General features: G+C 40.6%; 1 protein-coding gene across 2 annotated transcripts in view; it reads left to right on the top strand.

The window, feature by feature from the left end:
• The first annotated feature begins 304 nt into the window (after positions 1 to 304).
• The window catches only part of LOC139760554 (uncharacterized), a 59,880-nt gene continuing 45,946 nt past the window's right edge, over positions 305 to 14,238 (top strand). For both annotated transcript variants that reach the window (XM_071683900.1, XM_071683890.1), the window contains exons 1-4: positions 305 to 461; positions 11,160 to 11,299; positions 12,343 to 12,949; positions 13,210 to 13,317. In XM_071683900.1, coding sequence (XP_071540001.1) covers positions 11,178 to 11,299; positions 12,343 to 12,949; positions 13,210 to 13,317 — 837 coding nt within the window. In that variant the 5' untranslated portion in view covers positions 305 to 461; positions 11,160 to 11,177. The remainder of the gene's footprint in view (positions 462 to 11,159; positions 11,300 to 12,342; positions 12,950 to 13,209; positions 13,318 to 14,238) is intronic.

Genomic DNA, 14,238 nt, shown 5'->3' with positions numbered 1-14,238 from the left:
TGCTCGTCATAATCCATCAGTAAATGCGGGATATCCCACCATGGTTTATCAGAATTGCATTATAATCAGCGTAACGACATACATTGAAGAACTGAAGTGAAATTGAACCAAACGGATTGGGTTGAACATGTACGCTCGTAGCCTTTCCATGTAATTTGATGCCAAATGAATATTATTATCGGTACGGTGAATGTACACATGATTATGAATTATTTGAAATGAATTTTATTTTGCATAATTGATTCAATGATAACGACATTATTTCTTATTGAGGAGAAAGTTCCGTCATGTTGGGCAACTTATGCTGCGTGATCAGCTGTTGTGTGTAAACACACTAGGGCGGGAACCCTATGAAGTTGAACGGACACTGTTATTATGTTTCATGGGAGGTCAATGACGGCACAATACTGAGCATTATAGTCACATGACGGTCACTTATGAAAATAGCTATTGATGGTCAGGTAAGATACAGTTGATAGTTGGTGTCATAAATATAAAGTTTAGGACATTGTTGGGCACTGCTGGGCAGTTATATATATATATATATATATATATATATATATATATATATATATATATTGTAGACTGTTACAGATATGTGGGAGTGGAAATGGCAGTGGATGGAACTATGGAAGCATAGTTAGCATAGGATGGATGAAAGGGCTAAGGTTTTAGGTGCACTGAGGAGCATGTGGAAAGACGTCATGTGTGTGAGGACATATTGTAAAGATATACTACTATAGATTGGTCTGGTGGTGTGGATTGCTGTTTCCAGTGTCTTCTGTTGTGGACATCCAATGCCATTTGTATAGTTCTCATTTATGGGTGTGACTGGTATATTTTGAGTAGCATACTGAATTTAGGGTAAATTTTAAGTTTTAGGAAAATTATGTTAAGTTCTTATAAGTTCTGTTGAATTTTTGCAAGAGTATTGTATACTTTCATATTCATTAACCCCACATTTTCCCTCATATATTACTTTTTGATATTTATAACACTCAGTAAGATGTAATGCTGAAATTTAGGCTTCACATCTGTTATTGTATTTCAGAGATAGGACATAAGCATTCCAGAATACAATGACACATTAGCCAGAGGTAATAGGATGCATGCCTAAAGTAGAAAATTCCTGGTTAACTTGGATAAAGAGTATTTGGGCACTAAAACATCGTCTATTGTAGAAAAATTTCAGAAATAATCCATATATCTGCACAGCTGTAGAAAAAATTAAATGATGTTTATCATAGGACTTCAGGGCATTATTAGAGTTCACCTGCTAATGATTAGCTCCTTTCAGAGCACCTTATTATTACTGTTACTTCCTCAGCCCAACTCTCATTTGCCCTCTTTTCAACCCTGTACCTCTTGCAACTTTCTCTTATAAATCTCCCAATAATTTGCACTCTTTCCTTGTAAGTTCTGCCCTTATACCACTCTTTTCTCTTTCACAAGCCACTTTGTTATACCACCACTCACTACTTTTTCTGACCTGCCCACTTCCTACCTTACATATGTCACATCATCATTGCTTTCCTAAATACCTCCCATTCCTCACCCACTTCCATAGTTTCATTTGCTCTCACCTTTTGTCATTCTGCACTCAGTTTCTCCTGGTATTTGTTCTTACAAGTGTCTTTACCAAGTTTACGTACTTTCGTCTATGTAAGTCTATGTCACTCTTATCACCCATAACTTTTCAATTCTGAAAACCTCTGAACACCTGCACCCTTGCCTCCCCAAGGTAATGATTAGACATCCCATTATTTGTCTTTTACAGCACATTCACATCCAAATGTCCTTGTTTTACATTCTTGTCAATTAGTATGTAATCCAGTAAATCTTACTAACCTTCTCTCCTACTCACATATGATACTTATGTATGCCCCTTTTTAAACCATGTATTCCCAGTGACCACCTGTTTTGCATTTCCATTCACACTGCTGAATACCATGGACCTTCCAGTTTTACCCTTAACTCTCTCATTAATTTTGTCATAGAAGGTGACTAAAAGGGGAGGGAGCGGGGGACTGGAAATCCTACCCTTCTGATTTTGATTTTCCAAAAGAAGGAACAGAGAAGGGGGCCAAGTGAGGATATTTCCTCAAAGGCTCAGTCCTCTGTTTTTAGCATTGCCTTGCTAATGCGGGAAATAGCTAATATGTATGGAAGAAAAAAAAATATATATATATAGTTAAGAGTAAATGTGAATAAGAGCAAGGTTATTAGGTACAGTAGGGTTGAGGGTCAAGTCAATTGGGAGGTGAGTTTGAATGGAGAAAAACTGGAGGAAGTGAAGTGTTTTAGATATCTGGGAGTGGATCTGGCAGCGGATGGAACCATGGAAGCGGAAGTGGATCATAGGGTGGGGGAGGGGGCGAAAATTCTGGGGGCCTTGAAGAATGTGTGGAAGTCGAGAACATTATCTCGGAAAGCAAAAATGGGTATGTTTGAAGGAATAGTGGTTCCAACAATGTTGTATGGTTGCGAGGCGTGGGCTATGGATAGAGTTGTGCGCAGGAGGATGGATGTGCTGGAAATGAGATGTTTGAGGACAATGTGTGGTGTGAGGTGGTTTGATCGAGTGAGTAACGTAAGGGTAAGAGAGATGTGTGGAAATAAAAAGAGCGTGGTTGAGAGAGCAGAAGAGGGTGTTTTGAAGTGGTTTGGGCACATGGAGAGGATGAGTGAGGAAAGATTGACCAAGAGGATATATGTGTCGGAGGTGGAGGGAACAAGGAGAAGAGGGAGACCAAATTGGAGGTGGAAGGATGGAGTGAAAAAGATTTTGTGTGATCGGGGCCTGAACATGCAGGAGGGTGAAAGGAGGGCAAGGAATAGAGTGAATTGGAGTGATGTGGTATACCGGGGTTGACGTGCTGTCAGTGGATTGAATCAAGGCATGTGAAGCGTCTGGGGTAAACCATGGAAAGCTGTGTAGGTATGTATATTTGTGTGTGTGGACGTATGTATATACATGTGTATGGGGGGGGGGTTGGGCCATTTCTTTCGTCTGTTTCCTTGCACTACCTCGCAAACGCGGGAGACAGCGACAAAGTATAATAAATATAAAAATATATATATATATATATATATATATATATATATATATATATATATATATATATATATATATATATTTTTTTTTTTTTTTTCTTTGTTGCTGTCTCCTGCGTTTGCGAGGTAGCGCAAGGAAACAGACGAAATAAATGGCCCAACCCACCCCCATACACATGTATATACATACGTCCACACACGTAAAATATACATACCTACACAGCTTTCCATGGTTTACCCCAGACGCTTCACATGCCTTGATTCAATCCACTGCCAGCACGTCAACCCCGGTATACCACATCGCTCCAATTCACTCTGTTCCTTGCCCTCCTTTCACCCTCCTGCATGTTCAGGCCCCGATCACACAAAATCTTTTTCACTCCATCTTTCCACCTCCAATTTGGTCTCCCTCTTCTCCTCGTTCCCTCCACCTCCGACACATATATTCTCTTGGTCAATCTTTCCTCACTCATTCTCTCCATATGCCCGAACCATTTCAAAACACCCTCTTCTGCTCTCTCAACCACGCTCTTTTTATTTCCACACATCTCTCTTACCCTTACATTACTTACTCGATCAAACCACCTCACACCACATATTGTCCTCAAACATCTCATTTCCAGCACATCCATCCTCCTGCGCACAACTCTATCCATAGCCCACGCCTCGCAACCATACAACATTGTTGGAACCACTATTCCTTCAAACATACCCACTTTTGCTTTCCGAGATAATGTTCTCGACTTCCACACATTCTTCAAGGCTCCCAGAATTTTCGCCCCCTCCCCCACCCTATGATCCACTTCCGCTTCCATGGTTCCATCCGCTGCCAGATCCACTCCCAGATATCTATAACACTTCACTTCCTCCAGTTTTCTCCATTCAAACTCACCTCCCAATTGACTTGACCCTCAACCCTACTGTACCTAATAACCTTGCTCTTATTCACATTTACTCTTAACTTTCTTCTTTCACACACATTACCAAACTCAGTCACCAGCTTCTGCAGTTTCTCACATGAATCAGCCACCAGCGCTGTATCATCAGCGAACAACAACTGACTCACTTCCCAAGCTCTCTCATCCCCAACAGACTTCATACTTGCCCCTCTTTCCAAAACTCTTGCATTCACCTCCCTAACAACCCCATCCATAAACAAATTAAACAACCATGGAGACATCACACACCCCTGCCGCAAACCTACATTCACTGAGAACCAATCACTTTCCTCTCTTCCTACACGTACACATGCCTTACATCCTCGATAAAAACTTTTCACTGCTTCTAACAACTTTCCTCCCACACCATATATTCTTAATACCTTCCACAGAGCATCTCTATCAACTCTATCATATGCCTTCTCCAGATCCATAAATGCTACATACAAATCCATTTGCTTTTCTAAGTATTTCTCACATACATTCTTCAAAGCAAACATATATATATATATATATATATATATTTTTTTATACTTTGTCGCTGTCTCCCGCGTTTGCGAGGTAGCGCAAGGAAACAGACGAAAGAAATGGCCCAACCCCCCCCCCCCCATACACATGTACATACACACGTCCACACACGCAAATATACATACCTACACAGCTTTCCATGGTTTACCCCAGACGCTTCACATGCCTTGATTCAATCCACTGACAGCACGTCAACCCCTGTATACCACATTGCTCCAATTCACTCTATTCCTTGCCCTCCTTTCACCCTCCTGCATGTTCAGGCCCCGATCACACAAAATCTTTTTCACTCCATCTTTCCACCTCCAATTTGGTCTCCCTCTTCTCCTCGTTCCCTCCACCTCCGACACATATATCCTCTTGGTCAATCTTTCCTCACTCATTCTCTCCATGTGCCCAAACCATTTCAAAACACCCTCTTCTGCTCTCTCAACCACGCTCTTTTTATTTCCACACATCTCTCTTACCCTTACGTTACTTACTCGATCAAACCACCTCACACCACACATTTTCCTCAAACATCTCATTTCCAGCACATCCATCCTCCTGCGCACATCTCTATCCATAGCCCACGCCTCGCAACCATACAACATTGTTGGTACCACTATTCCTTCAAACATACCCATTTTTGCTTTCCGAGATAATGTTCTCGACTTCCACACATTTTTCAAGGCTCCCAAAATTTTCGCCCCCTCCCCCACCCTATGATCCACTTCCGCTTCCATGGTTCCATCCGCTGACAGATCCACTCCCAGATATCTAAAACACTTCACTTCCTCCAGTTTTTCTCCATTCAAACTCACCTCCCAATTGACTTGACCCTCACCCCTACTGTACCTAATAACCTTGCTCTTATTCACATTTACTCTTAACTTTCTTCTTCCACACACTTTACCAAACTCAGTCACCAGCTTCTGCAGTTTCTCACATGAATCAGCCACCAGCGCTGTATCATCAGCGAACAACAACTGACTCACTTCCCAAGCTCTCTCATCCCCAACAGACTTCATACTTGCCCCTCTTTCCAGGACTCTTGCATTTACCTCCCTAACAACCCCATCCATAAACAAATTAAACAACCATGGAGACATCATTTCCAACACATCCACCCTCCTGTGCACAACCCTATCTATATCCCATGCCTCACAACCATATAACATTGTTGGAACCACAATTCCTTCAAACACCCATTTTTGCTCTTCGAGATAATACTCTAGCCTTCCACACATTCTTCAACGCTCTGAGAAAACCTTTGTCCCCTCTTCCACCCTGTGACTCACTTCCATGCTTCCATCTGCTGCCAAATCCACTCCCAGATATCTAAAACACTTCACTTCCTCCAGTTTTTCTCCATTCAAACTTACCTCCCAATTGTCTTGTCCCTCAACCCTACTGCACCTGATAACGATGCTCTTATTTACATTTAATCTCAGCTTTCTTCTTTCACACACTTTACCAAACTCAGTCACAAACTTCTGTAGTTTCTCACCCGAATCAGCCACCAGTGCAGCAAACAACAACTGACTCACTTCCCAAGCCCTCTCATCCACAACAGACTGCATACTTGCCCCTCTCTCCAAAACTCTTGCATTCACTTCCCTAACAACCCCATCCATAAACAAATTGAACAACCATGGAGATATCACGCACCCCTGCCGCAAACCGACATTCACTTGGAACCAATCACTTTCCTCTCTTCTTACTCGTACACATGCCTTACATCCTCGATAAAAACTTTTCACTGCTTCTAGCAACTTACCTCCCACACCATATACTCTTAATACCTACCTTCCACAGAGCATCTCTATCAACTCTATCATATGCCTTCTCCAGATCTATAGATCCTACATACAAATCCATTTGTTTTTCTAAGTATTTCTCACATACATTCTTCAATGCAAACATCTGATCCACACATCCTCTACCACTTCTGACACCATACTGCTCTTCCCTGGTCTGATGCTCTGTACTTGCCTTCACCCTCTCAATCAATACCCTCCCATGTAATTTCCCAGGAACACTCAACAAACTTATACTTCTGTAATTTTAGCACTCACCTTTATCCCCTTTGCCTTTGTACTTGCCTTTGCCTTTGCGCTATGCATGCACTCTGCCAATCCTCAGGCACTTCACCATGAACCATACATGCAATGAATATCCTCACCAACCAGTCAACAACACAGTCACCCCCTTTTTTAATAGATTTCACTGCAATACCATCCAAACCCTCTGCCTTGCCGGCTTTCATCTTCGGCAAAGTTTTTACTACCTCTTCTCTGTTTACCAAATCATTCTTCCTGACCCTCTCACTTCGCACACCACCTCGACCAAAACACCCTATATCTGCCACTCCATCATCAAACACATTCAACAGACCTTCAAAATGCTTATTCCATCCCCCTCTCACTTCACCACTACTTGTTATTACGTACCCATTAGCCCCCCTTCACCGATGTTCCCATTTGGTCTTTTGTCTTACGCACTTTATTTACCTCCTTCCAAAACATCTTTTTATCTCCCTAAAATTTAATGATACTCTCTCACCCCAACTCTCATTTGCCCTCTTTTTCACCTCTTGCACCTTTCTCTTGTCCTCTTGCCTCTTTCTTGTATACACCTCACAATCATTTGCACTATTTCCCTGCAAAAATCGTGCAAATGCCTCTCTCCTCTCTTTCACTAACAATCTTACTTCTTCATCCCACCACTCACTACCCTTTCTAATCTGGCCACCTCCCACCTTTCTCATGCCACAGGCATCTTTTGCACAAGCCATCACAGCTTCCCTAAATACATCCCATTCCTCCTCCATTCCCCTTACCTCATTTGCTCTCACCTTTTTCCATTCTGCACTCAATCTCTCCTGGTACTTCCTCACACATGTCTCCTTTCCAAGCTCATTTACTCTCACCACCCTCTTCTTTTCTGAAAACCTGCACATATCTCACCTTCACTTCCACAAGATAATGATCAGACATCCCTCTAGTTGCCCCTCTCAGCACATTAACATCCAAAAGTCTCTCTTTCATGTGCCTGTCAATTAACACATAATCCAATAACACTGTCTGGCCATCTCTCCTACTTACATACAATTATTTATTTATTTCGTTATCCTTTGTCACTGTCTCCTGCATTAGCGAGGTAGCCAAGGAAACAGACGAAAGAATGGCCCAACCCACCCACATACACATGTATATACATACACGTCCACACACGCATATATACATACCTATACATTTCAACTTATACATATATATACATACACAGACATATACATATGTACATAATTCATACTTGCTGCCTTTATTCACTCCCGTCGCCACCCCGCCACACATGAAATGACAACCCCCCTTCCCCTGCATGCATGCGAGGTAGCGCTAGGAAAAAACAACAAAGGCCACATTCGTTCACACTCAGTCTAGCTGTCATGTATAATGCACCGAAACCACAGCTCCCTTTCCACATCCAGGCCCCACAGAACTTTCCATGGTTTACCCCAGGCGCTCCACATGCCCTGGTTCAATCCATTGACAGCACATTGACCCTGGTATACCACATCGTTCCAATGCATTCTATTCCTTGCACACCTTTCACCCTCCTGCATACTTATAAATATCTCTCTTTTTAAACCAGGTATTTCCAATCACCAGTCCTTTTTCAGCTCACAAATCTACAAGCTCTTCACCATTTCCATTTACAACACTGAACACCCCATGCACACTAATCATACACTCAAGTGCCACATTACTCACCTTTGCATTCGAATCACCCATCACTATATCCCGGTGTCGTGCATCAAAGCTGCTAACGCACTCACTCAGCTGCTCCCGAAACATTTGCCTCTCATGATCTTTCTTCTCATGACCAGGTGCATTGGCACCAATAATCACCCATCTCTCTCCCTCCACTTTCAGCTTTTACCCTTATCAATCTAGAGTTTACTTTCTTACACTCTATCATATACTCCCGCAACTCCTGCTTCAGGAGTAGTGCTACTCCTTCCTTTGCTCTTGTCCTCTCACCAACTCCTGACTTTGCTCCCAGGGCATTCCCAAACCACTCTTCCCCTTTACCCTTGAGCTTCGTTTCACTTAGTGCCAAAACATCCAGGTTCCTTTCCTGAAACATACTACCTATCTCTCCTTTTTTCTCATCTTGGTTACATCCACACGCATTTAGACACCCCAATCTGAGCCTTCAAGGAGGATGAGCACTCCCCGCATGACTCCTGTTTCCTCTTTTAGAAAGTTAAAATACAAGAAGGGGAGGGTTTTTAGCCCCTCACTCCCATCCCCTTTAGTTGCCTTCTATGACACGCAGGGAATGTGTAGTAAGTATTCTTTCTCCCCTATCCCCAGGAATAACGAATATTTATATTTACTTATTTTATTATACTTAATTGCCATATCCAGTGTTAGCAAGTTAGCACAAGGAAATAGACAAAAGAATGGCCCAACCCACCCACATACACATGTATATACATAAATGCCCACACACACACACATATACATACCTATAAATTTCAACGTATACCTACATACACATACACAGACATATACATATATATACACATGTACATATTCATACTTGCTGCCTTCATCCATTTCTGTTGCTACCCCACCACACATGAAATAGCACCACCCCCCCTCCTGTGCACATGCACATGAGGTAGCACTAGGAAAAGACAAAAAAGGCCACATTCGTTCACACTCAACCTCTAGATGTCATGTGTAATGCACCAAAACCACAGTTCCCTTTCCACATCCAGGCCCCACAAAACTTTCTGTGTTTACCCCAGACGCTTCACATTCCATGGTTCAATCCATTGACAGCACGTTGACCTTGGTATACCACATCGTTCCAGTTCGCACTATTCCTTGCACGCCTTTCACCCTCCTGTATGTTCGGCCCCTGATCACTCAAAATCTTTTTCACTCCATCCTTCCACCTCCAATTTGGTCTCTTGCTTCTCCTCATTCCCTCTTCCTCTGACACACAGAAAGCAAAAATGGGTATGTTTGAAGGAATAGTGGTTCCAACAATGTTGTATGGTTGCGAGGGGTGGGATATGGATAGAGTTATGCGCAGGAGGGTGGATGTGCTGGAAATGAGATGTTTGAGGACAACATGTGGTGTGAGGTGGTTTGATCGAGTAAGTAATAATAGGGTAAGAGAGATGTGTGGTAATAAAAAGAGTGTGGTTGAGAGAGCAGAAGAGGGTGTTTTGAAATGGTTTGGGCACATGGAGAGAATGAGTGAGGAAAGATTGACCAAGAGGATATATGTGTAAGAGGTGGAGGGAACGAGGAGAAGTGGGAGACCAAATTGGAGGTGGAAAGATGGAGTGAAAAAGATTTTGAGTGATCGGGGCCTGAACATGCAGGAGGGTGAAAGGCGGGCAAGGAATAGAGTGAATTGGATCGATGTGGTATACTGGGGTTGAAGTGCTGTCAGTGGATTGAATCAGGGCATGTGAAGTGTCTGGGGTAAACCTTGGAAAGTTGTGTGGGGCCTGGATGTGGAAAGGGAGCTGTGGTTTCGGGCATTATTGCATGACAGCTAGAGACTGAGTGCGAACGAATGGGGCCTTTGTTGTCTTTTCCTAGCGCTACCTTGCACACATGAGGGGGAGGGGGATGGTATTCCATGTGTGGCGAGGTGGCGATGGGAATGAATAAAGGCAGACAGTGTGAATTGTGTGCATGGGTATATATGTATGTGTCTGTGTGTGTATATATATGTGTACATTGAGATGTATGGGTATGTATATTTGCGTGTGTGGACGTGTGTGTATATACATGTGTATGTGGGTGGGTTGGGCCATTCTTTCGTCTGTTTCCTTGCGCTACCTCGCTAATGCGGGAGACAGTGACAAAGCAAAATAAGTAAATAAATATAGATATAAATATATATATATATACATACATACACATATATATGAGCACAGTAAACCCTCGAAGTTACATACCCTGATATAATGCATTTAGGAATTAATGGACCAGACAAATAAAAATACAGTACATTGATTAGAAATAGTTTAAAAATGATTTACCTCCTCCTAAAACATCTTTTTATTCTCCCTAAAGTTTAATGATACTCTCTCACTCCATCTCCTGTTTGCCCTCTTTTTCACCCCTGCACCTTCCTCTTGATCTCCTGCTGCTTTCTCTTATACATCTTCCTCTCGTTTGCACTCCTTTCTTGTAAGTATCACCCAAATGTGTATCTCTTTAGTTTCACTAAAAACTTTTCTTCTTCAACTACTCTTCAACAGACTTTCTGCATTAACAGACACCCCTTCCCCCTGTTTGTCTGTGAATCAAGGTATATGTCACTTTTTTCTAACCTATTCATCATTTTCCACTTCCCACATTAGTGAGGTAGTGCCATGGATATATGAAGAGTGGCTGTATACTTCAAAAATTATTTTGTATTTCAAAGCACTTTTATTATGTCTTTGGGCCAAGTTTTTTGTCAGGAACACATCTCCAATTACGTAATGGAAATCTTTTGGAAAGTTGCTCCTGCTTACAGAACTTTGCAGTTTTTTTTCAAGAGTTCATGTATTCTGTATGGTGAGGGATACATAAGTTTTATGATAAGTTGATATTTTGTTCTGAAAAGAATTATGTTTTTCAGTTGTGAATGTAGAATATAATGCACCGCAGGCCAGATGGATCAGAGTTCCCATCACTTTCTGGTTTTCATGGAGAGCAGCCCCTCAAGAGACGTAGAATACAAGAACTTGATACCACCGCAAGTACTGGAGGCAATTTTCAGTAAGCTGGATTGGCACATATCAGTGCAAAGATAAGAAAGTTTTTGCTGTGTTACAGAGTATAATGAAATATAGCTCCACTAAAATGGAATGAATTTTGTTCAGTAGTCTTAGAAAGTCTTAAATATTTCAGGTTCAAACTTTAGAAGAGGTTAGCAGCAAAGTTAGACATGTTATATTATGAAGCATTACCAGAAGGAAAGTTGTCAGATTCTTCATATACCAGGTTTTGAAATAAATTTTCCATGATGATGCTGTTGCTTAAGTATGGACATAAATACAGTAGTTAGGTTTCTTTAGTGGATCAGGTTTTGGGGACAAAGTAAGGAGTGGGGATGAAATGGATTGTTACAGGTGCAGAGCTATTATACAGTATAGAATAAAAGCTGTGAACTGGATGTATTGGACTTGAGGCTTTTAGCCTGCTAATTTTATGAGGAAAGGCACATGACAGGGTGCTGTAGGAAATCTTTAAGAATGTTAAAGAAGTGTAGTTAGAAATGAATAACGGCAGTTATGGAAATTTGTGGTTGTGAGACAATAGATTTGCCTTTCTAATCAATTTAGAGTGAGAAGTGAAAAACAAGAAGCAATTTAGTTGTGTGGAAGCAATTTCACCTTAGCATAATAAATGTAAGGGTATTTATAAGTAAGCTGGGTGACATGTTTGCACTTCATCCATCCCATGATGATGGAATTGGCATTAGAGATGTTAGATAGATAGATAGGTATTGATGTCAAGTCTGGTAAAACAGGTGGCACAAACCTAATGATATGGATGGCATACTGCCTTAGCGGTTATTTCATCCCTAGAAGTTATTTTATAACTCATGTAGTTATGTCATTGTTCTAGATGCATATTCACCAATTCAAGCCACGCTTGGGTTGTGTTACAGTGAAAAATTAATTCTTTTATGCTTCATAAGCTGTTTCATTCTTGTAACTTTTAGATTTATCAAAATAATCTTTTCACTTGTATAGTGTGTATAGAATGATCTTTTCAGTTGTGAAACTATGAGAAATACATGATGAATTTTCTTCCAGAAAGCTGAAACAAGACGTAATGGATGATGATGAATGGGAGGAGCTTGATGAAAATGCAATGGATGAATGTATGGTTCTTGCAACACAGATGTGCTCACAAATTATGCAAAATCAGGATGAGACCATTACTCAAAAGAACAGCCATTATTGTGAAACTGCTGGTACTAAGTCTGGCAACAATATATCCAGCGGCAACTACCTCCATACCAAAAACCAGACTCACAATATCCCTGAGCCATTTACTAGATCATCCCTCAAGGATTCCAGGCCTATTCATAACAAGATCAAAAGTTCAAAAACATGTGGTGAACAAATTAATGCATCAAAAAATAGCTATAGCAGCAGATTTACTGACTTTTCCATTCCAAGTAATTGTTCACAAAAAGTTCCATCAACAATGGGGAAACCAGTGCATGGCTTAGGGAAGGTGTATAATTCTATCCCAATGAAAGGAAATGGAGGAAGTGTCAGCAGTGCCAAAGTGTGTGGTCAGCCCTCTAACACTACGAGAAGATTGGGGAGTGATGAGAATGCATCGGAATTACTGAAAAAGATACAAGAAGAAAAAGCTAAGTTTGAGGAAGAAGTCATATTAAAGCAAGGAGAGGTTAGAAATATTATATATTAGGATGAATTATATTTGAAATGTCAAAGTTAGAAGACAATATTTTCATTAACTAGTGAGTTTAGTTCTTTTGACCAGTTTAAAATTGAACTTTATGCTTATTGGTAGTTTATTAAAGTTTGAAAAATATTGCCAACTATCAAATAATGGAATAGGAGCAAGAATAATGTATCTGAAGACTGTTGTGAACCATCACCAAAAAGGTTTGTCTTTGTGTCCACAAAGTTACTTCTTTTTGACAGATATCTTTGTTGCGGTTGGAAATGAAGAGAAAAGATGCAGCATTGGAAGCTGAGAGACTAGATCGTTGTGCTGCAATAGAGGCGGCAGAAAAGCGAGGCAAGGAGAAGGTGTGTGAATAACATATGTTAAGGAATCCTTTAGGTGAAGGATTGGTGTAATAGTGTTTTTCATATAGAGCAGCATTGTGAACAACATTTAGACTATATTGACTCGCATAGAGCAGCTTTGTAAACAACGATCAATCTATCTTGACCTTGCCCTCTTATATCAGTTAGTATAGCAATAGGATCCTTATAGTAGGTTTAATTCCATTCAGATGACAGAATTATGTCATATTTATCTGCAACAAACTTCAGATTGCTTACCATTAACTTCTTGCTTCATGTGATCCAAAGTTTACTGATCCAGTTTAAAACCATTGTTTGAAGATAGAAATCAGTATTTGCTTTATATGTGTAACATATATACTTTTTATTATTTGAGCTTTGTGAGTCATCAGCTTTATGGGATAATGAATGAGTGGATAATGATGATGATTGGCTATAATTACGATTGATTGTCATGCCCTAGAATAGTTAGACATAATAATGGGTGTGCCACTAGGATCAGTCTTGGGAATGGTATTCTTTTTCTCATATATATTAATGGTACTGATAATGGGCTGCATTTTATAAGGTATCAGACTTCATGGCTGACATTTTTGATGGGAAGTAAATCTGCAAATGAACTTGAACATTGACAGGTTCAGCTTACATAGAGAAACTGATGTATTGGTTTCATTGGTGGCAAAGTAAATTTAATGTCAATAAGCACAAAGTTTTAAATATTGATAGTGAACATGAAAAGGTGAGCTACAGAATGAATTGTGATGAACTGCAGAAGGTGAATGAGGGAAACACTTAGGTGTAAAAATACCTGGTTTATCTAAATCCAAGTTAGCAGTGCATAGAAGCAGTAAAAAGGACTAAACATTCTTGAATTCATAGGAGGGGGTTGCAAATGCAAATCAAAGGAAATCATCCTTTCTT

The sequence above is a fragment of the Panulirus ornatus genome, chromosome 3 (assembly GCF_036320965.1).
Source record: "Panulirus ornatus isolate Po-2019 chromosome 3, ASM3632096v1, whole genome shotgun sequence".
In the NCBI taxonomy this organism is placed as follows: Eukaryota; Metazoa; Arthropoda; class Malacostraca; order Decapoda; family Palinuridae; genus Panulirus; species Panulirus ornatus.
The sequence above is the reverse complement of the archived record's forward strand: the minus strand, read 5'-3'. Positions and strand labels throughout refer to the sequence as shown.